The 26,352-nt window shown below is 47.8% G+C and overlaps 1 protein-coding gene across 7 annotated transcripts in view; it reads right to left on the bottom strand.

The window, feature by feature from the left end:
* DPF3 (double PHD fingers 3) overlaps positions 1–26,352 on the bottom strand; it is a 266,601-nt gene that overhangs the window by 142,199 nt on the left and 98,050 nt on the right. For all 7 annotated transcript variants that reach the window (XM_058655619.1, XM_058655618.1, XM_004584425.4 and 4 more), the window contains exon 2: positions 174–334. In XM_058655619.1, the coding sequence (XP_058511602.1) occupies positions 174–334 (161 nt within the window). The remainder of the gene's footprint in view (positions 1–173; positions 335–26,352) is intronic.

The raw sequence follows: 26,352 nt of genomic DNA, 5'->3' as shown, positions 1-26,352 counted from the left end.
CTTCCTGCTTGGAGCTTCAGTGGAAGCCCCCACCCTTGCTTGTCCCATTCCTTGGGGTGTCTATTAAAGCAGTTGAGTTTTCAAAAGCTTGGAGAATCTTGCACTGCTCCCCTACCCTTCCCCCACTCCCATGCTCCCTCCACCTCCAGCCAGGCAGGAGTGGCGTGGCTCACCTGGGCCTCGGTGCCTCTTCTCCATCCAGATGTAGCAGTTGTTCTGGGCCACACCGGTCTGCGAGTCCAGGAAGGGTAGTCGCACACTACGCTCTGCACAGAGCCGTGAGTTGTAACTCCGGCAGTGCTCAATGGCTTCCTTGTAGAACTGGTCCCCAAGCCTGCCAGGGAGAGGGAGGAAAGGAGTGAGGTTGTGGTTCAACGGGGACAGAAACAGCCCCAAAGACAAACTAATGCCCCCAACTCCACCCATCTCGTGGGAAGAATCTGCAAGTATGAAGACCAAGGCAATGAACACCAAGAGCCAAACTTGGCGTCAGGCCTCAATCCAACAGGTTCTATTTCCTACCCACCAGGCAACCAGCAACTCCATCAACACAGACTCTGGAGCCACGAAGATAAGCCACCAGTTATAGAGACAAGTCCATCTTCTAGGAAGCTCCAAATGGAAGTCTCTCCAGAACAATCTGCTCCATGAGGTTTGCTTCTAGAAGTCCCTTAGCCACCCTCTGTCACCAGCAGACATCCAGATGCTTGGATTCCTATCACAATGGGAGAGAAACACTCCCTCTAAACTAAGGCTGGTAAGAACGCGGGGAGCATCCTGTGGAGTATCACTTTAGAGAATCATGATAAAGAAAAAGAGGCAAACAGGAACAGACACCTGGCACTTTGGAATGACATTCTTAAAGAAAAATTACTTCCTCTTATGGAAAACAAACAAGAGTACCATTTAAAATAATAGTTCAGCTCAGAATAATGCAACTGCTGGAGTTTAAAACACAAAGAGCAAAACCTTTATGGCTGGCTGGAGTGGTGATCTTTGATTAAGTTCAGGACACACTTGTCCCCAGGTCTTTGGGATCCACAAACACAGGGTGATGCAAATTTTAACAGTGTCCTTTCAAAGATCAAAAATATGCCATTGATATAACTGATCGGAAGCAACGTACAAGAATAATCAGTGAGATCAAAACATAATAAACAAATATTGGCACATGGTGGAGGTTAGCAAGAGGTTCAAGGAAATAGAAATGTAACAACAATCTTGCCAGTTAAAGTTGAACTTCATAGGTAGGGAGGTGACACGGGAACTGGAGGGGCAAAGCGAAAACAGGGTAGCTCGTTTTGAAGCAGCAATATGAATGTCCCCTTGTTCTGGCTTTATGTAGATTTGATAAAGCAGAAATCTACAAGAGAAAAGTCTCTAGGGTAAAATCACACGTTTCGTAAGGACAATATGATAAAGCAAATGCTGGGGTTTTTCCCAGACATAAAATTTACCATCTTAATCATTGTCAAAGTGTATAGTTTGGTATTATTATATACCTTCACGTGGTGGCACAACCAACACTACCATCCATCTCCAAAACTCTTCATTTTCCAAAAGTGGAACTTAACCCATTAAACATTTACTCCTCACTTCTACTTCTTCCCAGCCCCAGAAACCAACATTCTACTTTCTCTGTCTATTAAAATTATTCAGGCTGAAAAATACTCCATCCTACGCATAGACCACATTTCACTTACTGATTCATCTATGTTTTGAATATTGTGAATAGTGGTGCTGTGGATTCCAGGAATACCCCTCCAAGTCTCTGCTCTTCATTACTTGGGGCATATGTCTAGGAGTGGAATTCTTGGCTCATATGGTAGCCTCACTGTGAGTCTGCCAAGCAACCACTGCACTATGTTCCATAGTGGCTAGCATTCTCACCAAGGGTGCAACAGTCTTCTAGTTACTCTATGTCATCACCACTATTTGTTAGAAAGCAAAGTTTTAAATGATATTTTTCAATACTAATTTTTAGAAAGTCAACAAGTCAGATTCCATCAAAGAGTCCCAAACAAATATCTTACTATGGAAGAACACAATCTTGGAAACTTCTGAGACACCATGTGGATATTAACTTTCTGACAAGTATCTGGAAAAACAAAGGGTGGTTCTTCTTCCACCTCTAAAAATCCTCACATTCCCAAGAAAGGTCCAGCATGCTCAGAAAGTTTCCTAGCAGTGATGGAGTCAAACTATAATAGAATTACAACAGTCACGCAGCTGGAGACAATTTGGGGGGTGGCGGACGGTGAAAGCCCACTGAAATGTTGCTATAAAACGGAATGATGCATAAGCTGATGTAATCAACGCTAGTGACAAAGGTTACAAAGACTGATTAAAAGTAATCATTTTCTACAAAATGTTCACCTGTGTCCTATCAGCTTCTATGCCTCTTCTGTCTAGCTGATGTGGTTCAAAGGGCAGAATTCTACCAGCAGTTTGGCCCTGACAGGATGACTGACTCAGTAGGGTTGCCAGACTGCTCCAACTCCCCTTCTGCAAGCATGCTGACCACACCAGCCATGCCAGCCATGCCAACCACCCTGTATTGAAGACAACTAACAAGAACCCCTGATGGAGAGGTGTCTGAAGTGACAAACAGCCATCAGGTTTCCCAACCAATTTTTGACAGTCCAAAAAGATGTGCTTAACTCTTCCAAACCAGGAATTCAGATGAACAAAAGGATCTGTAAAAATTCGGTCCAAAAAAAAAAAAGACTGAAAGAAAAAAATATACACTAAAATTCACCTACTGAGAACAGGGTTTCCAATTTTCAAAAAAAACTTCTGGAAGCCTAAATAGCAGAACTCTACAACAGCATTTCAAACTGGACCTTTGGTGATATGCCAGCAACTTGATTTTAACAGCTTCAATCCACACAAGAGGAGTGAGAAAATGAGCTTGCTGAGACAGCCATGTGGTACAGCTGTTATGTCCCTTCTTAGGATCTCTGTGTCCCATCACAGAGTGCCTGGTTCAAGCCCTGCTCTTCCTCTCATCTTGCTAATGCATACTTTAGGAGATAGCACGTGATGCTTCACGTACTTGAGTCCCTGCCACCAACATGAGAGACTTGGGTGGAATTCCAGGCTCCTGCCTTTCACCTTGTCCGGCGCCAGCTGTGCAGGCATTTAGGGGGTGAGAAACTGAATGGAAACACTCTCTCTCTCTCTCTCTCTCTCTCTCTCTCTCTCTCTCTCTCTCTCCCTCCTCTCTTTCTCTCTCCCCTCTCAAAAATAAAATGAAAAATAGACATCTTTTTCAAAAGAAAGTGAACCTGCCAGAAATGAAAAGTGAAGGTGGCAGACATCTATGCCCCCAGGCAAAAATTCACTTAATCCCAAATGATTTCTACTTTCATAACATAAAGCATTATTGGTAATGGAAATGCTGGTGGGGTGGGAGAGGGACGTATATTCTTAAACGTAATCTTTCTTTAGCTGATCTCTCTCTTACATAAGCAAAAAAGCCCTGCTGTGGACTGGTACAACTTTATTAAAGACTGAAGCTGCAAAATGGTAACATTCGACAAAAGCCCCTCTGCCATCATCCCAAGGGAAGTCCCTTTCAAACAGACCTGCTATTGGCAGATTTGGAAACACAAGTTTAAAGCCCTCCCAAGATAAGAGAGAAAAGAAGCTCCTTGATAAACCCAAGGCGCCCTCCTCCAAAAGTTAATTAGCCAAAATCTTCACTGGGCTTGCTGTGCTATTAAGAAGAAAATTGATGGCCAGGTGTCCCTAACCCATGGAAAGCAATTTAAACAAGAGAAAGGACAGATGGCCTTTCCAATATGATTTTTCTACCAAAAAAAAAACAAACAAAAAAGGCCATAATGATAGGGTCTCAGGGATAACAATAGCATTGAAGGTGCAGAGGCACAGGGAAAGGAAAGGAATGCCTGGCAGGAAATGATTCCACTTATTTTTGTGGAGCAGTGTCCAGCATCTCCTAGGTTGGATCAGGCATGGCCCAGTCTCAACTGCCACCTGTCTGTATCACGCAGAGGAGCCTGGATCATCAAGCATGATCGATACCTAGGGCTCGAGGTAGCTGGCACGAGGCATGGCAGAATGATGTTCTCATCAACAGCTGACTTGGGGCTACTCAAGGCTGCAATCAGAAACAGGAAGGACAGGCAAACAAATTGCCCAGCTCTCCGAGTGGCCTGTTGATTGAAGCAGTGCTGGCTGCCGGTTCTGGTGTGCCTGAGCAGGGGCAGGGCCATGCGCAGGTGCAGGGAGGGAGCCACAAACTCCCCGAGAGGTAGGCATTCCTACAGACCTGCCGCCAAGCTGCTAGAAGAGGACTCAAGAGTTGGGGGAAGGGCCCGGCGGCATGGCCTAGCGGCTAAAGTCTTCGCCTTGAAAGCCCCGGGATCCCATATGGGCGCCAGTTCTAATCCCAGCAGCTCCACTTCCCATCCAGCTCCCTGCTTGTGGCCTGGGAAAGCAGTTGAGGACGGCCCAATGCATTGGGACCCTGCACCCGCGTGGGAGACCCGGAAGAGGTTCCAGGTTCCCGGCTTCGGATCGGCCCGTTGCGGCTCACTTGGGGAGTGAATCATCAGACGGAAGATCTTCCTCTCTGTCTCTCCTCCTCTCTGTATATCTGGCTGTAATAAAATGAATAAATCTTTAAAAAAAAAAAAAAGTTGGGGGAATGGGACCATTCCAAAATCACTGCCAACAGGCTGCAGACGTGACTTTCAGAGTCTGTCACAGGCCCTCCAACCGTCTGCTCCTCTTCCAGCTGCTGTTCCACGACCTCATCTGCTCTCTCGGATGAGCCTCCAATCCAGCATGCCAACCAAACATCCGGACTCTTCTGTAGTCAGAGCCAAGGACAGGTGTGCAACAGCTCAGCCTTGGGGGAAGCCAGCTCCCTCCTCAGTCGTCCACTACTCTAGGGCTGTGGGCAGGGCCAGACACAACGCCACCCCCATATCTCCCTGGCAGGCTGTCCCTGCCCCGCCCACCTTCGGCCCCTTCTCAGCAGCTGCTCCTTTCCCTCCACTCCCACTGTGTGGGGCCCCTTTTGCTGCAAGGGGGGAAAAATGACCTTGGCTCCTCAGACTATTTGCACACAGAGATAAAGAGAGACAAACAACACGCTGGGACACACAGGATTTCTTGTTCCCTCTGCCCCCAGGGACACCCTCCTCCTCTCTCAGCACCTGATTTCTCTGCTGTCTCCCCCAGTTGCTCCACAGACACCCACAAACACACATGAAAGCTCGTCTACACCAGAATGCTCCTGCCTCATTCTAAGTATGGCATGGAATGCTCTGACTCTTGTTTAGTTTTCTATAATGACTGGCAAGCAGGGGACGATATTGGGCAAGGTGGGGGAAACACTGTATTGTTTCTAAAGCAAGCAAGAAGGAAAACCAAGTTAAGTGTGTATTACACACTGAAACGCCATCAGGCACCAACACCCTACCATGAAAGGCGGCTGTTAGAGGTGCAACCCTGTAGACCTGCTCTTTGTCCTGGTTCATCCCACAGCCCAAAACATAGTGGGTGCCCACTGGAAAACAGCTCATTATCCTCACCTAGTGTAGGCAGTTCAATTAGAGCAATGCAGTCTATATGACACATTGGTAGTATGTGCAATCTTCAGAGCCAGCTGCACATATGGGCTGGTGATCTAGCAACTTTAGAAGAAAATGAAGTCAGCATCTTTAACATCTTTCCTGCACCCTCACTGCCTGGAGCCTGGGTCACTGCAGCCGTCTCCTGACTATAATCATTATGGTTCTACTCTTACCCCACCGGACAAAATGAAGGCTCCCTCAAACCCAGCTTTTAATCTTCCACTCCTCAGGGCCCAGCATGATAGTGTAAAAGTCCTCACCTTGAACGTGCTGGGATCCCACATGGGCATCGGTTCTAATCCCAGTGGCCCCACTTCCCATCCAGCTCCCTGCTTGAAGCCTGGTAAAGCAGTCGAGCATGGCCCAAAGCCTTGGGACCCTGCACCCGCGTGGGAGACCTGGTAGAAGCTCCAGGCTCCTGGCTCCTGGCTTCGGATTGGCTCAGCTCCAGCTGTTGTGGCCACTTGGGGAGTGAACCATCAACGGAAGATATTCCTCTCTGTCTCTCCTCCTCTCTGTATATCTGACTTTCCAATAAAAATAAACAAATCTTTTTTAAAAAAATCTTTCACTCCTCAGAAAAGAACCCAAGGCAGTTCCCAACGATGCTCAAATCCCTCTGCCAGACCATCCAAGAGGCTCTGAGAGAGCCCCATACTGAGGAAGAGTGGAAAGACCAACTGGGATTTGGAGTCAGCTTGGTTTGGGTGTGGCTCTGCTGCAGACCTGCTAACAACCCTGGGCACATTATGCATCCTTCCTCTCCCAAGGCCCACATTTACCACCTGCATTGTGGGTAACCTAACGCCTGCTTCTGGTGTGCAAGAGAACTGAATGAAACAGAACCTTTGGCACACCAACACGAATGCCCACAAGCTACAGTCATTCCTTTTCTCTTTGCCCAAACAAAAGGATTCTCTTCCACTCTGTAGCAAGGTTCTCTGCTTCAGCAGACCCCCCCCCCCCCGAGGTAACACACACACATGCCACACTCCCTATGAGCTACCTGTGTTGCTTATATTTGACTCATCCTTACCATCCTCCCTCTGTCTTGCCATTTCATTTGACTGTGAGTATCGCTAAGACAGAGACGGAGAGTTAGACACATGCTGAATATCCAAGACTGGAATGCAGACACATGTGATCAAATAGGGTTGCTTGATTGAAATGCCAGGCCATCCTTGGCAAACTAATGCGAACGTCACAGTTGAGAGCACTTGGGCTACTCCAGCTTGCTCCATATGGACATGGCTTCTCCAGGGTACAGGAACAAAGGCACTGACCACAGACATCCTACAAGTGCCCACGTCCTACTGAGGTCATTCTTACACTCAAGAATTTGATTTCTCCCTCTACAAAGATGTTTCTAGCCTGCAAGATGCTACAGAATGGACATCTGAACTTGACAAGAAACTCACTAATTCCTCTATTGTGCTGACATCAAACCTACCCCAAAGAACTAGCTCCTCCTGTGTCCTTTTGCTGCCACCCTACTCTCAAAAATAATAATTGAGGTACTGCCTCTCTTGAACAACTAAGAATCAGCAGTGGAGAAGGCTGTGAAATTCTGATTCTAGAAATGTGGGGTGTGATCCAGGTGGTATGATCTGACAAATAGGGAGACATTGTAAGCTATGGATTACAGCCCCAGCCTCTCAAACAGGGGCATGAACAAGACAGCCTTGTGGTAGCGCTTCAGCCACCACGTTTCCATGGTAGATATGGAAGGCCCAGTTAGCTGACCGAACTCAGTTGCTTTGGTTCCTGTGGAAAAAGTTCCAGGCAGCTGGCCTGGATTAACCTGGCAGCAGGAATGCATATCAGATTGATCCTGTGGAAGTTCCTATCCCCCAACAAAGCATCCAATAGACCAGATTAAGGCAGCTGTATGGAGAAGATCTGATACCTTTAGTGTAGTCCTACCGTCAGTGGATCCGACCTTCTTAGTATTTCAGGAAGGGCATGTGCAGGCAGGGGTAGCCTTTGTGAAAACCAGGTAGAGCCCAAAGATCTGAACCGTCAAATTCCCACCATGGCTTAAAGGCTATTCAGTCTGATGTTCAGGCCCACTAGCCTCAATAAATCCCTTTCCCAGCTTCTACTCTGGTGAGGACATTTTTTTTTTCCTCTCAGGGACTTATTATGCAAAGCTGCCTAAGCAAGACAGAATTTATATTGAACCTGACCATGATTTCTGAGCTGCCACTCGGTGTTCTGATGACATACACATCTCAGGGTTGAAGTCAAGGGGCTGTCAAGGACAGGAGACTGGGAGTAGGAAAGAAGAAGGGCGCTTCTTCCCAGTAAATAATGTGCAGGGCCCTGGAAGGGTGGGGAGAGAGAGCTTTGGGGAAGGAGCCTGTAGCTTCTCTGTGTCCAATGTTTGCCTTTCAAATGGCATCCAAAGGGACAAAATAAATTTCTCCTCGGGAGGCTAAAGATGCAACCAACTTTCAAAAGTGGACAAAAAAAAAAAAAAAAAAGAGTCTGCTCTATCTATGGCGAATCACACCTAGTACACACACACACCACAGAAGCTTCATTGATTGAGGAAGTATTTTTAGTCTCTCTGGCTCACCGACTGAGTCCTTGGTGAAGAGCAGGGCACCCGTGTGTTGTCCCCTGGGTGTGATCAGCTGCAGAAGCAGACCACTGACAAGAGACAATTCTTGGGCAAACAGAGCCTCAGCCCCAGCGTCGCTGCTGGGATCTGGGGCTCTGGGTGCCCTCCCCCGCGGAGGGTGTATTTGGCTGGCATTTAACACAGCCACATGGAACAGGCTCTTCTGGAGTCAGGTCCCTCCACAACAGCCCTAGTGATCTTTTCAGAAGGAAATCAGACCATGACATTCTCCCCTCCTGGAATCCCCCAACTTCGTCTCATTGCAGCCTGACTAAAATCCTAGCTCCTGGCTGCAGCTGTGAGCTCTGAGCTGGCTGTGCTCATCATTCCTGCTTCATCTTGGTTCCTGCCCACCTGACCTACTGGGCTCCATCTTCACTGTATTCTCTCTGGTCCTGTCTCCCAGAGTGATGGCCCTTGGGACCTTTGCTGGCACACGCTGCTCCCAGGTCTCCTCACAGTTGGCTTCTCCTTGGAGAAGTCTTCCTTGCTCCGCCCGCCCCACTCCTGCCCTACCTAACCTCTTGCTGTCTGACATTGCCCTTCGGTTGCCTGCTGACTCTCTTGTCTCTGCACAACTCCATTCTGAGGTCCCTGCTTTCTGTGTTTCACCAGATGATCCCTTGCACCCAACACAAGATCTGTGGCATGTGTGACAGGGCCTGGCTACACATCCATGCTGGTGGGAGAATGCCCCCCACGCAGGGAGCAAGAGTCACTCACCAGCACCGCTTACTTCTGACCCTCCCTGCCCAACATGCCCATATTTGAATCCCATTCATGGCTCCACAATGCCACTGGTGCACCCCAAAGCCTGGAACAAGAATAGGACAAGAGAATATATGATGGTATTCATAATCTCAGTCACACCTTTCCACACCCAAAAGGCACATTCCAGGCCCGATTCAGGCACTCTAACAGTGCTAAGGACAGTCTCCAATGGACCTATTCCATCTCCCTGAATTAACCTCTTCTGCATGTTCTTTCTCAGAGAGTTGATCCATCTCCCCTTGCAGAGCCTGGAGCCTGTGGGTAGTGCCAGGGGCAGAAGCAGGCTGGAGCAGGGGCAGCTGCTTGACAGGAAATCAATCGGAACTTGAAGGTCATCCGGAGGGCGCTGTCTCCCCATCAGGCACCTGCTGGGATGGGATCTGTGGTCCTGACCTCGCTAGGGGGCCTCTGCCCTCCTGTCAGAGTTGTTTAAAATCAGCCTGCAGGAGTGAATGCCCTGCATACCCAGCGATCTCCAGCCGTCCTTCTAAAGGACAGACCAAACAAAGCAGCAAGGTCTCACCGACCCTGCCCGGAGGCTGGGAGTCACCCCACCTTGTCCTGGCAGCCTCCTAAGAAAGTCATCTTGGGGCTGCCACTGTTTAAGACACATGCTTGTCGACTTCTCAAAAAAGTTGGATCAAAGCCAGATGGACTGAAAAGCTGGTTGTTTGTTCCAAGTTTAAGTTCTGTGGTGGAAAGAGCACAAACGTCCTGGAAAATCACGACGGACCCAACCGGACACTTGTGAGCTCTCAGAAACAGCTAACACTGCCCTGCTCGCCTCAGTGTCCCAGAACCACAGCAAAAGCTCTGTTCTGCCGACTGGAGGCCTCACTTTCTTCCACCCGCAGAGGGAGTGAGGAGCTTGCCCCGAATTAGTCTGATTCCCTTTCTTCGTGTATCCTTTATTCCAAGCCCTCATCCTCCCTTCCATACCTTTCCCCCTACTCATCATCTTCTTTCCTGCCTCATCAAAAATCACTTAACATAGGGCCCGGCACAGAAGCCTAGCGGCTCAAGTCCTTGCCTTGAATGTGCTGGTATCCCATATGGGCACTGGTTCTAATCCCAGAGCTTCCCATCCAGCTCCCTGCTTATGGCCTGGATAAGCAGTTGAGGATGGCCCAAATCCTTGGGACCCTGTACTCGTGTGGGAGACCCAGAGAGGCTCCAGGCTGCTGGCTTCAGATCAACTCAGCTCAACTCAACTCAGCAGCCGCTTGGGGAGTGAATCATTGGATAGATCTTTCTTTCTGTCTCTCTTCCTCTCTATGTATCTAACTTTCCAATAAAAATTTTAAAAAAATAAATCTTTTAAAAAAAAGAATTACTTAACATAAAAGGTCAAGGACAAAGCATACGGCCCACAACTCCAATCCCAAAATGGAAAGCCAGTCTGAGATAAAAACGAGGAAGACTCACCCTAAGCTTGATTGCCAAAGGGTCTGGCAGGATGATGGGAGCAGCAGTGGGAAGGATGTCAGGGGCACTGAGGGAATGAACACCTGCCACGCTGGCAGGCACTGTTGTACGTTCTTTGTGTGTCTGCTCTCACTTTGCACTCAGCCATATCCTAGTATTTCTGCTACTTTTATACATTAGCATACCACAGCCTAAACAGCTTTAAGCAGTTTGCCCAGGGAATCATGCGACACTGTTCTAAGGCAATCTTGGTTCACAATCTTGCTCTTGGCCACACTGCACTGCCAGCCTCTCATGGCCCCTTCACAGAGAGCCTCCAGAAGCAGCACCATCTGAGCCACACTTTCCTTGGAGGCACTTCGGAGTCTAACAGCATCACTGACACACTAGCAAAGTTTGCTTAATCTTCAAATGGTCCAGAGCTCAACTTTCCTATCCCAGAGCCACCTCTCAGTAGCTCAAGACAAGGACTGACGAAAAGGATGCCTGAAAAGCCACCAACAGAGAAATGTTGCAAAATGCTGTAAAGCAATTTAAAAGCCAACTCCACCTCCAGCGTGAGCAAAGGGCAGCGGGCTCTGAGAGGCCCTGTGGTCCTGAACATCTGCTAATGAGGGAAAGAGAAATGCCAGATTATCATAAAGAGACTGAAGCATTCTAGAATGTTCGTTCAAGAATACCTAATCAGACGCCTGCTTTGACTGCAAGGCAAAGCAAGAGGCGGAGAGATGAAAGGTCAGACCCCATCTCAGAGAAGCAGGGATAGGATCGCTTTCCCAGCGCCCACACTCCCCATGCCAGGATCTCACCCCTTCTCTACCAGGGGTCTGCATATCACAGCCCCCTCGCTTGTTTGGCCCCAACCCATCCACCCTCAAAGTTTCACAGATAAAGTTCTATGATTAGACTGACATGCACATTCATCTGCCTTGTGTGTAATCTATGGTTGTTTCCAGACTACTATAGCAGCGTTTTGTACAATAATTCCCTCCCCCTTACCATTGGTCTTGCTTTCTAGAATCAATAGTGACTTCAAATATTAAATAAAAACTTCTAGAGAAGTTTTCGATTGCATGCTATTCCAAGTAGTGTGATGATATCTTACACTGTCTCTTTCTGTTCCAACTGGGACATGAATCAGCCCTTGGTCCGGTGTATCTACCCTATACACGCTACCTACCCATTACATTTCAGTTATCAGATCATGGTAACAATACATTATCATAATTCTTCTGTTTTGCTGTTAGTTATTACTGTTCATCTCTTACTTGCCTAATGTATAAATCAAATTTTATTGTAGGTATGTATCTATAGAAAAGCCCTAGTCTACCAAGGATTCAGTACTGTCTGCAATTTCAGACATCCACGGACATCCTTGGACCACTCAAGCTCCCAGAGACCATATGGCATGATTGGTATAAAATATCTACTTACTCGAACCTTTATAGGAAAAGTGTGCTGATTCCTGTTTGATAGTTTAAGCTTTGAATAATGAAAGCACTCCACCTTTGGAATGAAATAAATAGAATAGGAGACCCTCAGGCATACCTCGTAAGCAGATAGTTTTATAATTATCTCAGCTTGCTACAACTTAATAAAAACCCATAAATACAGTTAATAACCAGGAAAACAACCACTTGCTCACTCTACTTATTTAATAATTACTGTTAACTACAGTAAGCAAAACTCATCACTGGAAATTAATTTTTTTAGCCTCCCCTGAGAGTGCTTATTCATTTAGCAAATGCTATTGGCCAGTGGGTGAGAGGATGTTTTGATGGATCACCCAATCCTAATTTCCTCTTGTTGAGTCAAAGGCTCTTGCTGGGGCAGCTGGGGAATGGAGAGGGCTGCCCTCCCAATCGAGTGCTCTCTACCAAGGAGGATATTGCCTCATTCCCTCTCCCCAAGTAAGAGCTTTAGCTATGGCCAGGCATACCACAGGTCCGATCTACTCCTCTTATCCCTCAACACCTCCCTGCCTTGCCCATCCACCTCTGCCTGCTCCAGAAGTAACCAGAGTATTGTCCTGGGTTCACAGACATGTTATAGCCCCCAGTTGTCTTGCAATCATCCCAGGGCATGGGGATCTGGGGGTTCATCCCTGACCAGGTGGTGGGAGAAGCTCCAGACCTGGATTCCCAGAAGAAGTGGGAACTTGTTCAGTATGGGTTTTCAGCAAGGATACCCACAAAATCTGGGTCACTGGCTCTAATCTGTCAAATCAAGGGGAAAGGGCAGCCAAGTTCAAACTTTTAAGTCATCACCAGGTATAAAAATGTTGGTACACCTAAAGCTTCCCAACACCCTCCCCGGCAAAGAATCTGAAAGGAACCAACTCTGTTTGCATGGAAGAGTCTTGGCTCTCACATCAAGGGTTCCAGAACAGTTACACTCACAGCTCCCCTTCTCAAAGGTGGTCCTGCTTGGCTGATCAGTGATCAGGCCATCCTTCTGAGGAGTCGTTTGGGGTCAGAGTTAAGTGAGAACTAGTTCCCTGGACAAGGACAGCAGTGGCTGTAACTAGACTCCTAAGGGAGACATGCCCAGAATGATCAAGAATCAGGATGCAGGGCTGGGACCAGAAATGAATGCCTAAGGACCAAAGAGGCTGCCTCAGGTGGCCCTGCTTCTTCATTGCCCCATCCTCCTTTTGCAGTGACCAAATATTGAGAGACTATCAGCCAAAGTGTGAACTGCCTGGGAGAATAAAAGAAAAAATGGCCTCAGGAAGTACCCAAAGAACAGAGGTGCCAATGACCTGCTGGCCCAAGCCAAGTACCCCATCCACATTCTTTCCATCCCTGGGATGAGGTACAGCCCTGCCCTTCGCAGGGCCTGACCCTGATTGCCATGCACTTGACACATGTTCATTCTGGGGATCAGAACCAAATGTAGCTCAAGGCCTTGTGTTCTTAGGAAATTTCTCCTCCTAGGAGGCTCTCCCTCTACTACCAGCACTGCTGAACTACAACTGCAAAGGAGCCATGCTGTCCTCTGGACCCCCATCAGTAAGAAGACCAGGAGGCCAACAAAAAGAAAGATCCAGAAGAGCTAATGTGAGCAGGACCCACAGGGAAGGCACAACAGCTGGACAGCTGATGAGAGGAAGAAGCACCAAAGCAGGAAGAGTTGGGAGGAGGAGGTGGGGAGGTGGCAATCAACAGCAGGTGGAAGGAGAGAGGCCTCCAGCAATGCCCCACTGCCATCAATATCTGTTTTGAGGACAGGTCATCTGGGGAATTTATGCTCTCTAATAATTACCTTGCAGAGGTTTCACTTATCTATCTTACCAGAAGAATCTGCCAGCTGCCAGACACACAGGACTCTGGTTAATTCCATCAACACTGCCCTTACTTCTTCCTCGCTTTGCTGCCCCTGACTTCTAGCCCCCACCCCTTTGCCTCTCAGGCCTGCGGGGGAGGGGTGAGAGGAAGATGAAGATGATCGGGTAAGGGTATTGCAGGGGCTAACAGAACACAGGTCTGGCTCTGTCTGTTCACCACCCATGTTCCTAGTGCCCCCAGCAGGCCATACACCCTGCTTATGAAGACACCAGGAAAACAGCTTATTGACAGATACAAGGGGTAAGAACCCAGCCCAAGCACATGCTGGGCTGGGGGAGAAGAAGCTTTTCCAAAAACCATGTGGGAAGGGCTGAAGCCAGGCTTTGCTGCCCACAGAGTGGAATATGTTTGCCTCCGAGGGACAGGGTTGCATCAGTTCTGGTTAGTATTCATTTTCTTGTTTCCACACCACTTTCTGGATCCCCATTAGCCCCTCCAGTGACCATCCTGCGCTGCTCATCCCACTCTTGAAGAGCATGCACCAAGCTCAGCTGTGAGCTCCTGGAGAGCAGGGTCCCTGGTTTGCAGCCCTGCATCTGCCCGACATCCACTGCTGAGTGCTGATGATCCCCGCAGCACCCAGGCAGCCTCACCGTGGCTCAGGCACCATCCTGAGTGCTCAGGATTAAGGATAGGAATGCATCTCCTCTTTACAACAACCCTCTGAGCAAGATGCCATACTATGCCTCCACTGATGAAGATGCCAAGGTTTGGCAAGCTTAAGCCTTGACCCAAGGTGACTTAATAAGTTAGCCCAGCCAGGATTTGAAGTAGCCAGTCTCATTTCAGAACCTGGACTCCTCACTACTCTGCACCATCCCACCTCTACATTAAATTACATTAAATATTTGACAATGGATGTGGGCCACTGGGCATTGTATCCACCCACTTATTGATGCCTTCCTTTTCTACAATAATTTTTAAACAAGTAATACTAATATCAAACAGCTAATGGTCATTGCGCATGTACGGAGGCCCCTGGGTACATATGGAGGTTATCAGCTTTCCACTTAACAACTGCATCCACCTCCAGGGGGAGAGAGGCCAGCATCAACTGCATGCTCCCTGTCTGTACTGCAAATCCCAACCTCCTCCTTGCTCAGGGCCTTGGCACCTGATGCTCCCTGATACTAACTCATTCTGAAGGATTATCCTGCAATTCCCAAGGCAGGCCACTTTGTGAAGAGAAAGGCTTTCCTCAGCTCACAGTTTCTGGGCTGGAAGTCCAAACAGCATGACACAGGGTCTAATATGTGCTCTGCCATTTGGCTCTGTTCCATCATGGCCAGAGACAAGGAACCTAAGGGTGTAGCTCTGTCCCTTTGATGTTGAGGCAGCAGGAGTCTTCCCTGGGTACTCCACCACGAATGTTTGCATCCTCTTTCTGCCATGAACCCATGACTTTGGGGACTGACCTCAGCAGATGAATCAGTCAACCTGCAGCATCCTCTAGCAACTGTGCTATTCTCTCACCCAGATAGGGCTGGTTGCTTCTACTCTTCTGGGACTCTGCTCACTCCCCATACCTCAGAAACATGTGCCCAGCTCCTCCTTGACGCCACCTGCTTCTTCATCCATCACTTTGGCTTATGGCCTTCTTAGCACCATGCCAGCATCAACAATTATTTATTCACATGGTCACATGTTTACGTGCCACCTACCTTTCCCATTCAATATGACAACCCTTCACTCCTAGATTTCCAGTGCCTCAGACTGAGTCTGGCATATGGTAGGCACTCACTAAGAGTTAGCTGGTTAAACTAATGGTTTAGTGTCCTCACAGAATCTTTCACAAGACATGGCGGTTTCTCAGTTGGACACTTTCTTGTGAGCCCATCTCTCTCTCCTTTTTATTTACTGAGCCAGCATACCAGACACCTCACTGAGTACTTTGGGATCTCACTGTACCCTATGATGAGGTACTGAATACTGCTGTTATTGTGTCCATTTTACAGATGAGAAAACAAAGACTCAGAAATATGCTCCAGTTTGTCCAGCATCATAGAGCAATAGGCTAAGATGTCACTCCCCAGGGTGTGTACCTCCATGAGTTCAAGACATCACTTATTCTGCCTGACTGGTTCTGGCAGCTTCCCCATAGTAACCTCAGCTCTTTACCTGTGGGTCCCCAAAATGTCCCCTGTCCCCATCGCACAGCCCCCCCAACACCTCTCTGTGTGGCCTCTCACATGGGCTTCTCTAGATTCTCCCCAGTTCTCCCTGCTTAGTGTTCCAGGGGTCTGTCCTGAGTGGTCAGTCACTCACTCCCTTCTCTTTGTCTCCGGCGACCTTGCCAGATGCCAGTGGCACATCAGAGAAAGCGAGGAGAGAGACGACCCCTTGCTGGGTCGTTGTGGGACAGCTGCGACTGCGGACTGAAGGTCATGGCTCCTCCCCGTGCAGCTAGCTCTGTGATCCCAGCAACCTTCCCCCCGACCTAGCCTTGCAGCTTCTGTGCAATCCCTTCTACGCAGCCCTGCCCACATGTCCACGATTAGTCCTGCTGTCAACAGCCTTTGGTTTACTCCACCTGAATCCGCTGCTGTCTGCTGGAACCTTAACTCTTTCATACCATGTGAAAGCCACCTAGCCTTTTCCCCTCTTCCACCCACCTCCTACACCACTGCCCCTGCTGCTTCCATGCCCCTCTTGCTCATGACAGCTGTCTCCATCAGCCTCACTTTTACTCATTGCCTGGGGTCGCTACCTCCCTCACAGATCTATAAAGCAATGCTGGTTTCTCCAGCCTTGAAAGGTTGGCCCCAAAGCCGTGCTCCTGACCTGGGCCCCACAGTCTCTTTGCTGACACTGAGGCAGTGCTCAGTGCTGGGGGAGAGTGGTGCCCAGGGGGACCCTGCCAGGAACATGATCCTGTCTTCCTGTGACAAGAATAAAAGCAGGGCAAATGTGTGGGACACCCTGTGCTGAAATCAAGCTTCTCCTGGGCTGGGGGTTGGGGACCCTACAGAGGAGTCCTGGGAGCTCAGACAGAGCCAGCACCAGTCTCCACCATCAGAGCATCATTTATTGAGCAGGTCTGTCCTGGGCTACCACTCACATACATGCACTCTCACTGGGACAGATGCAGCAGCTACTAAGAGTCAGAACTGGGATTAGAACACAGGTCAGCCAAGTCCATAGGTCTTAATTCCCCACGAGCACACACAGCCTCACAGCCAGTTCCTTTCTTCTGCAATGGAATGTCCCAGACTTGAATCCACTCCAGCAGGCAACTCTGAGGCAGGTCTGGTGGAAGAAGCTAAGGTGAGACAAAGTGCAGGAAGCTCGTGCTGCTCAGAGAACTAGCTGGTCCTGGGACATGGTGCCATTTGGCCACAGTGTGGACTGACCACCCACGAAGCTGGAACACAGACCCCCTACTCCTCCCCACGGAGCCAACCTGGAATCACAGACTCAGACTGGGACACCTGCATTTCAATAAAACATGCCTAAGGGCATGGACCCCTCTAGGGCAGTCACAAGAAAACTTGGAAGGGGAAGAGGAAGGCAAGGACAGGGACAGAGAAGGGAAGGACTGGGGAGGGAGGGGGGCAAAAAAAAAAAAAAGGAGAGGGAGGGAACTTTCTGTAGCAAAACCTGGAGCTGGGCCATGCTTGGAAGCAAAACCACAGTCATGAGCATGTCCATGTGCGCGCGCACACACACCCCAGAGCTGCCACCAGACAGCCCAAAATAGCCCACACTTTGTTCCTGGCACTCTCTGGCCACTGGAAGCCGGCTCAGCACAGCCTCCTGGCCTTGGTCCCCATGACTCTCAACCAGATCTAGGTCCCCAGGCAACCAAGCACTCCCCAGAACTGGCAGCTGCAGACCCAACAGCTCCCACCCTGCATGGTCCTGCTGGCTGAGACCTCACAAGACCGGAACTGCACAGGTGGTATCCAGTGACCCAAAGGAATATGGGTCCAAATCAGGAGAACTGACCTGATTCTCCCTCTCCCAACCCTCTAAAGGGCCTTCTGTAGGGCAGTAGGCCTCAGAGCATTTTATAGAAAGGCGAAAATACCTGTAAAAGAATGTTCTTTAAAAAAAAAAATTTAAAGACACTGCTGAACAGAACTGCAGGTCACGTTAAAAATGTCTGCACCACTAAAATGAAAACACTCTATGCCAGTCAAAAACACTCTTTGCCCTTCCCCTTCACACTCCAAGTTTATTCTCCCCTAAAGATGAACAGCAAACATGATTAGACCCAATTAATGTATGGGAAATTGAGAACAGAAGAAGGAAAATCAATAAAATTGCCTTGCTCTGACCACTGCCGCAAATGAAGTCTTAACTTGAAGGGGATTTGGGAGGGAAAGGAAAGCCAGTGTCACCAGCAGCCAGGAGGCCATTTGACATGGCAGCGATGCCCACATGGATGTCCGGGTGAAGAGGACCACTAAGGCATTCCCCGAGACAGCAGGAGGGGAGAGGCAGCCGAGGTCACTTGCTTCCGATTCGTCACCTGGCATGAGGCTCATCACTGGTGGTAAATTCGTATCTCTCTTGTAAAAGCAAGACATAAAAGCAGGCAAAAGGCAGGAAGCATCGCACATGTGGCCAATAAATTAAGGGCACTGGTAATTTCCAGGCAGGCAAAGGCCATATGGGCTCCCCTGCAGCTTCACACTAATTTTATCTCCATCCTCACACTCTACCCTCATTCCTCTTCCCTATCCAGAAACAGGAAGGAAGAAAGGAAATTAACAAGGTTGCACCCAGCATCCATCCTGGATCATGCTATTCGGAGCATCCAAAGAGCAGTCGAGAATGTCCCATGGGAAGGGAGGGACTGACTCTCTCTCTCTCTCTGCCTGCAGCTTTGCATCATTGAGGATGCTGGTACACTCAACAAGAATTTAGTTGGACTTGCCCATGGGTCCAGATGTGGAAGTTAAGTGACACAGCCAGCTCCAGGTGATGCTTGCCCTGCAGGAGAAATGCCTTGCTGTCTTAGCTGATTCCAAGAGTGCACCTGGTCTCCTGTGGATGGCGCCTGGGAAGCTGCTTCTGACCCTAACTGAGTGGTGATCACTAACTCACCTGGCCAGCTAACATTTAAGGAGTGCCTACTGCATACCCCATGTTGAAGGCAGTAGGGTGCTTTGGGGAAGGTCTGGGGTGTGACATTAAGGTACTAGGTTTGAGTGCCAACTCCTTGTTGTCTTGGTGACTGACTTGATGAGCTGAGTGAGAATCACTGTAGAATGGAGATGTAAGAACTTTCCTCAGAGCTCGCTGACAAGAACAAAGGAGAACCTCGCTGAGAGGTCAGTAAGCATCAGCTCTTCTGTGTCACCTTCCCCTCACTGCCATCAGCGAGGTTGGAAGAGAAGCCCGTAAATTAACTCCCAGACAATACTGTCTGTCCCAGGGACTTTTCATCTGTCCACACAGATGAGTAGGAAGAGAATGAATTTAAAACACAAACACATACACAAAGAGCCCAACACCAGTGGCTGTGATTTCCCCACTACCATACAACTACCACCAGTCCCCGCCAGGCAGTCAGCAGGATCAAAGGTCAAAAACATGGCTTTGGGTGTGTGAATAATTCCATGTAAAACTATTCCCCCACCAGAGGAGGTCCAACACACAGCACTGATCTTTGCAGTAGTAGGTCGGGGTGTGTGGGTCCCAAGAGAGGAGGAGCCACTGCTTGGTGGAGCTTAAGAACAGCCAACAGTACACAGGAAAGGTGATGTGTTGGTTCACTATTGCTGGTGGAACCAATCCTCACAAACATAGTGACTTAAGACAACATAGGTTTATTAGCTTGCAAGTCTGGAGGTCAAAAAATCCAAACAAGTCTTACCAGGCTCAGAGCAAAGTTTCAGCAGAGCCGGTTCCTTCTGGAAACTCTTAAGACACAATCTGCTGCAAAGACCTTCTGAGCTTCTAGAGGCTGTTCATGTTCCTACCTGGTGGCGCTTCCCCCTTGTGTTAACTCTGACTTCCACTTCCACAGTCATTTCCGCTTTGACGCTTCCCACCTCCCTTTCATAAGGACCCTTGTGATGTCACTGGGCCTACCTAGATAATCCATTATAACTCCCCATCTCACAATCCTTAACTCTGTCACATCTGTGAAGTTCCTTTTACCAGGTAAGGAAACACATTCATCAGTTGCAAGGATCCTAAAGGGACCATTTTTTGGTCAGTCCAAAGTGAGCTCTAGTGTACTACATTTGATGATTGGCAAGCAACAGTCATAGCTGGGGTAGAGTGGACATGGTTCTGTTCTAAGAACACTGAGGCAGTCCTACTTTCTGACAAAAATTTAACACACAAACCATATGGTATCTAAGAGAATGGGGTCTGGAGCCATCCAGCTCTGCTTTCAAATTTCAGCTCCATCTCTTAGTATCTGTGTGAGCTTCCATTCCCTGATTAGAAGAACTAACTTTGCAGGGCCCACATGTCACAAGGAAAAAAAAAAAAAAAACAAAAGGCATGTCACTGTTGGCCCAGCACACAGTGAATGCCCAGTAAATGACAGCTTACAACCTGCACACTACTGGTGTTATTCTGCTGTTTGGGTTCCATCACTCACAGTTAATAACCAATTTAACATGACTTAGGTGTCAGCCAATATTATCAGCCTTTGTTTAAGACGCAGGGATCAGAGAGGTTGACTGGGCTTGCTGATACAGACTGACCCCTGCAAACTGAAGTTTCAGGAGGTCCCCCAGCAAATACCCAAAAATGTAGAGAAGTGGTCAAAGTTTCCTGGTCATAACAAGGTCCAGAAACAGGACTCTCATCTTATCTCTACAAAAAGAACATAGAACGTGACCTATAAATCTTTCTTTTGCACAAATTTGGGCTACATCCACCATCTCTCCCACTCTTACAAACAAATGCATGTTACTTTCCATTTAGGCTGCAGGTTGAAGTCAATAATCTCCAATATGAATCCTTCTGCCTTCCCATCTTGTAGATGAGCAAAACACAGCGAAAATCAAAGAAACCAGAGTTTTCATCTTACTATAATATCATGAGTCACTTGAATTTCATCACTGAAGTATCTTGGACAAAGTTCAAAACAAACAGATGGAGCATCTCCATTCTAAAATCTGTCAGTCCACGATCTTTCCAGGAGTGGACCTTAGACAAAAAAGCGAGCCCAGTCAAGATTGAAAAAACCACCTTGCTGAGCCCAAATCCAACTGGCAATCTGCAAAATAATAATAAAGTAAATAAATAAAGGGCTGCTATTTGAAGCCACTAAGCTTTGGGGTGTATTGGTGAACAGCAAAACAAATATAGGTGGAAATTCTTGTCTCCTCCATCTTCATATTCTCAATATAAGACCTGACATATAGTAGTTACACAGTAAATGCTTCATGAATTAAGGATTAAATCAAAATATTCACAAAACTGTAAATTAATTAGTGATACATGCTAGAAGGCTGAAATTCTATAAAAAGGTATAATTTTATTAATGACATTTTGGTTTTAGAATTATTCTTAGATTGAGTCACCAGATTCTATAATTTTAAAAAAATATTTTCTTTGTTCTTCCTAGTAAACATTCTTTTTCACCTAGTCAAGTGAAAAAGAAAGCTTCACATGAACTTATAATGTAGTAGGTCCTTGGCCCAGCAGTGAAGAACCTCCCACTCCACACTGGGCTGCCTAGATTTAATTCCTGGCTCTGATTCTTGACTCTACTTTCTGCTAACGCATACCCTGGGAGGCAGCAGAGATGGCTCAAATAATTTGGTTTCTGCTACCCAGATGAAAGACCTGGATTCAGTTCTCAAATACTTGGCTCTGACCCCAGCCCAGCTCTGGCCCAGCCCTGACCACTGCAGGTATTTGAGAAGCAGACCAGCAGACAGGGAAGCCCCTGTGCATTCCTTCACTCGTGCATTCATTCTCTCTCTCTCTCTCTCAACAAAACAAACACAATTGAATAAATGTATTTAAATAAATAAAACTAGTTGTTTATAGACCTGGGTTCTAGTTTCACTTCTCTCAGTAACTGGGAGACATTGCCAATTCTTGTAACTATCATTTCTCTATCTATAAAAATGATGAATATTTAAAAAATTACCCTTGCCTCTCAATCTTATTAGGTTGTTGCAGCAAATAAGATAGAGGCCTTTTGTTAGAAATAATTCTACTTCTACTAAAAGGTTTTTTCTTTTTGGTAGTTTCTAACACTCTTATAATATATCCTCCTAGAAGTTCCATTTGCCCTTTTGTTACTTTCCTTTTAATATTCTGCATTCTAGTAGCCATATTTTCAACAACAACCAAACAAACAAAACCCAAGGGAGGATACAGTTAAAATTATCCTTGATAGCAGAGAAAATTGTTGCTCAATCTGAAAAGAGCTGGTATTTCTGGCAGTGAGGGTTACCTGTGATCAAGGTCAGATCTGACATCTGCATAATTTATTCTCTGGGACCAGAGTCCCAGTGGAGAACTCTGGGTCTCCACTAAGCTGCCCCAAGGGCTGCCAGCTGCTGAGGATGCAATCTGGTCCCTCTCCCCTTCCAGCAGCTTCTGCCCAGAGTGGGAAGTCAAAGGCTCCAAATGCCAATGACAGCTCTTCCAGGGCCTCGCTCAGCTCCTGCTTTGGGCCAAGTCATGGGACCAGCATAGCTGAGTTCAGAGCTCAAGCTGGCATTGCTCAAAGCAAACCCCTCATGTTGGCGACTTCTCCAACAATGGCAGAATGGGTTGGACATTCACAGACTACTCAGCAGGACCCTCTTGGGTTGCTGCCTTCTCCCCAAACTTCTAAGACCTTGGAAATTCACAGTTCTGGGAGGATGTAGGAGACAGGGCAGTGGCCTGTGCCCATAGGACGCATCCTGTGGAAGATGGAGCTGAGCAATAGATGCTAGAGGTGCCCCTACTCACACCAGGGGGCCACATGGGGTTTTGGCATGGGCTAAAGCATGAGCTGCCAGGCCTTAATTCCTAATGCAGTTGTTTTTGCTGTTGTTATTCAAAGATCATTTATTTTAAAGGCAGAGTTAGAAAGAAGGAGAAAGGGGGAGAGAGAGATCTCACTTGTGGGTTTACCCCTCAAATGGCCACAATGGCCAGGGCTGTGCTATTTTTAAGCCAGGGGCTTCTTCTGAGTCTCTCACTTGGGTGGTGGGGACCAAGTGCTTGAGCCATCTTCTGCTGCTTTTTCCAGGCTATTAGCAGGGAGCTAGCCTGCAAGTGGGGTAGCCAGGACTCAAACCAGCACAAATGTGGGATGTCAGCATGGGTGCTAAGCCAAAGCAAGACCCCCTCAAGAATCCAGCCTTTCCTATCAACATTTCTGCTCCATGATGAGCATATGTGCCTGTCTGTCCACCTTCCATTTCAACCTCCTTCTGATAACAATTACCTCCATTCTCCTCTGGCAAACCACCTCTCCTTCACCATCACTCAAGCAAAATCTCCTCTTCAACTCCAAAGACAGCCTTAGGACCCACTTTGGCTGGTGAGAAAATCGTCACCGTCCCAGACCTTCATGATGGGTTCAAGGACACAAGTATTGTCGAAGGCAGGCCAATCAGAGTTGATCCTGGAAGGTCTGGGACAAAGAACAGCTTTCCCTGCACATGGAGAAGCAGGGATGAATGTGCACCTAAGACTTCCAGGAGCCACCCACACAGCAGGCATGTCTGTGTGGAGACCAACATAAAGGGAAGAGGAGCTGCATGATGAAAGGGAGAGGAGGGGGCCCAGACGACGTTCTGAGCCTGTAGACCTTGTCACAAGAGCTGAGTCCATTCAAACTTCTCAGTGATTAGGTATTTGGATTTTGTTGCTATTTAAACTTGAAGAAGCCCTAATTCAGGACCAGCATGGTGGCACAGCATGCTAATTCTTTACCTGAAGCACTGGCACCCTATATGGGTGCCAGTTTGAGTCCAGCTGCTTCACTTCCCACCAGCTCTCTGCTAATGGCCTGGAAAGCACCAGAGGATGGCCCAAGGCCATGGGTCCCTGTGCCCCCATGAATGACCCAAAGGAAGCTCCTGTCTCCCTGCTTCACATAGACCTAGCTGTGGTCATTGTGGCCATTTTAGAAGTAATTCAGCAGGTGGAAGAACTATAGACTCTCTAAAGCTGAGGAAGAGCCCAATGGTCCCACCCAAACACCCCTAGGTGGCTTGAGTTCAAATACTTATAAAATAGAGGGGGTTCTCGCTGGTTGCCAGGAATCACAAACCAAACCCAAGAGGAAACTCAGGCCAGGGATCTGTTCTCTCTTGCTCACTAAACTCCCCACCAATCCCTACTGTCTTTACCTATCTCATTCTGCTTGGGTATTTTACCTGCCTGATCCCTTTAAATACATGAACTTGCCATCCCTCACTGGATTCAAGGAATAGCAAACAGAAGGATGGGTATAATGATGAATAGATCCACTGGGGGATGGAGAGATGGATGGATTGACAGATCATTCAATCGATCAATCCACCAAGGTATTGTGGGGCAGAGGGACAGAAGCAAGCAGTTAGATACTTGCAAATTTGAGTTTACCCATAAACAGGCATGATACAACTGAAAAATTAAAATTTCAGGCCACTGCAGTCAGGGTATCATTTACTTAATCTGGGCAATAAGATAACCATAGATGGACTTCTGTCTGGTTTTGATCTGTGAAATAAGGAGAATGACTCTCTAGCTGGTACTCACCTCTCAGCTGCTCTCCTCCCTCCCAAGCCAGTATGCTAAATACAGCTTCACTGATAAAGCAGCCCAAGGAAAACTGTGCCTGAAATGCAGTGACAGTTCCATCACGTGAACAGCTAACCTCAGAAAGCAGCCACTCTTCCATCCCCAACAGTTACTTGGATCCAGCAAGCAACCAGAGAAATAGAAAAGGCTACAGAGATGCAGTCACTGTGTTCTAGTGTCTGCACTCAGAATAACAGCAGGCAGATGTCCACCAATGTGGCCATGAAACCCTGGCCTTGAAACAAGCATCTGAAGATCTAAGGTGGCTGCAGGAAGACACTACTTAAGAACTCAGAGAATTGGGGATAGACTGGAGGTCACAAACACCAGGGTCAGTGCCAAAACAAGGCCTGCCCCTCAGCCACCTGGCTGAAGGCATCACCATGCTCTCAGGGAGGTAACCGGTGGCTGACAAAGAGCCACCCTGTGAACTATTTATTGTGCTTTGTCTGCTCACAGTTGAGGCACCTAAACATCAGTTACCTGCTACTGAGTCCTAGCCCCACTTGACTGTCTTTGTGCAGTTTTCACCAAGTCTTTAGTCAAAGACTCCTTCCAGGGATGTCACAGGCTGCAGCCACAGCCAGGTGGGCTCAGCTGTTCCATCATCAGGATGTGGCTGTCCAGAAGGGATGTAGTACCCTCCTGAATGGCACCTTGATGCGGCCCATCATGCTTGGGTACCCCACACTAGACAAGGCACAAAGCTGAAGACTCTGTACCTTATGTCCCCTTACCTTCAGGGACAGAAGGCAAACCACAGGTAGAAAACACATAATTGCTCTCTCGCTCACACACACACACACACACACTCCAATGACAGCAAAGCAGGATAGCTGCCAGGGGGTAAGAAGGACAGTCGTCCCTCAGTCCCCACAGGAATCAGTCCTAGGACCTCCCAGATACCAAGCCCATGAATGCAAACATTCATTATAGAAGACAGTGCCATAGCAAGGACTTTCAAAAAGTTCATGGAAATGCATACAGTGGAAAAGCTGCATGTGAATTTCAAATTTCTTTTGCATCAAAATAAACATCTTTTAATTCCATTTTCCCATGAGCTTTTTAAATAACTATCTGTATATGACCTACACACATCTTCCCATATCCTTTAAATCATCTCTAGATCACAATAACAAATGCAATGGAAATGGTTGTTATGCTGTATTGTTTGGGCAATAATGACAAGAAAAAAGGTCTATACATGTATAAGATAGATGGAACTCCCCCCTGCCCTGAATACTTTCAGTCCACAACTGGCTAAATCTGCAGATGTGCAACCCAAGGATACAGAGGACCCACTCCACTAACTTCTCAGAAAATAACCCTTCCTGGAGGACACCACCTCTCCCAAGGCATCCACCAGAAGGGCAGCTCAGCCCCAGGGCCAAGGAAACACAAGCCCACAGGATGAGCCATGGAAAATAACTTCCTGCTGAGTAGCAAAAAGAGTGGCACCAACAAATGGCAGTGTGTGAGTGCCAGCAAGCACAGGCCAAAAGAGGGACAGCTGGGAGGACAGGACCATCACAGGCCGCCGGGGACACCACCAAACATACAGGACTCGGAGTCTCCAGCCTCAGCATGTTATTCCTGGAGACAGGTAACAGCTAGTGAGCACAGCTGTATACTGTGTACAACCTGGGAGTCAGGTTCACTTCCTCTTCATGTGCTTTGAGCTTTTATCCACTTGCTCAGTTTCCTGGGCTGCAGTTTCCTACTCTGTAATATGGGACTCCTACAGCCCACACATTGGGTGAAGCCCTGATATTCAGACCAACTGGTCTCCAACAGCCTGCCCAGCACAGCAACCCCAGGCTTTGGGGTTGGAGAATGACATGGATACAAATGTTCAAAGGCAGCTCAGGGGATTGGG

The sequence above is a fragment of the Ochotona princeps genome, chromosome 26 (assembly GCF_030435755.1).
Source record: "Ochotona princeps isolate mOchPri1 chromosome 26, mOchPri1.hap1, whole genome shotgun sequence".
Taxonomy (NCBI): Eukaryota; Metazoa; Chordata; class Mammalia; order Lagomorpha; family Ochotonidae; genus Ochotona; species Ochotona princeps.
This window is presented reverse-complemented; position numbering and strand designations above follow the sequence as displayed.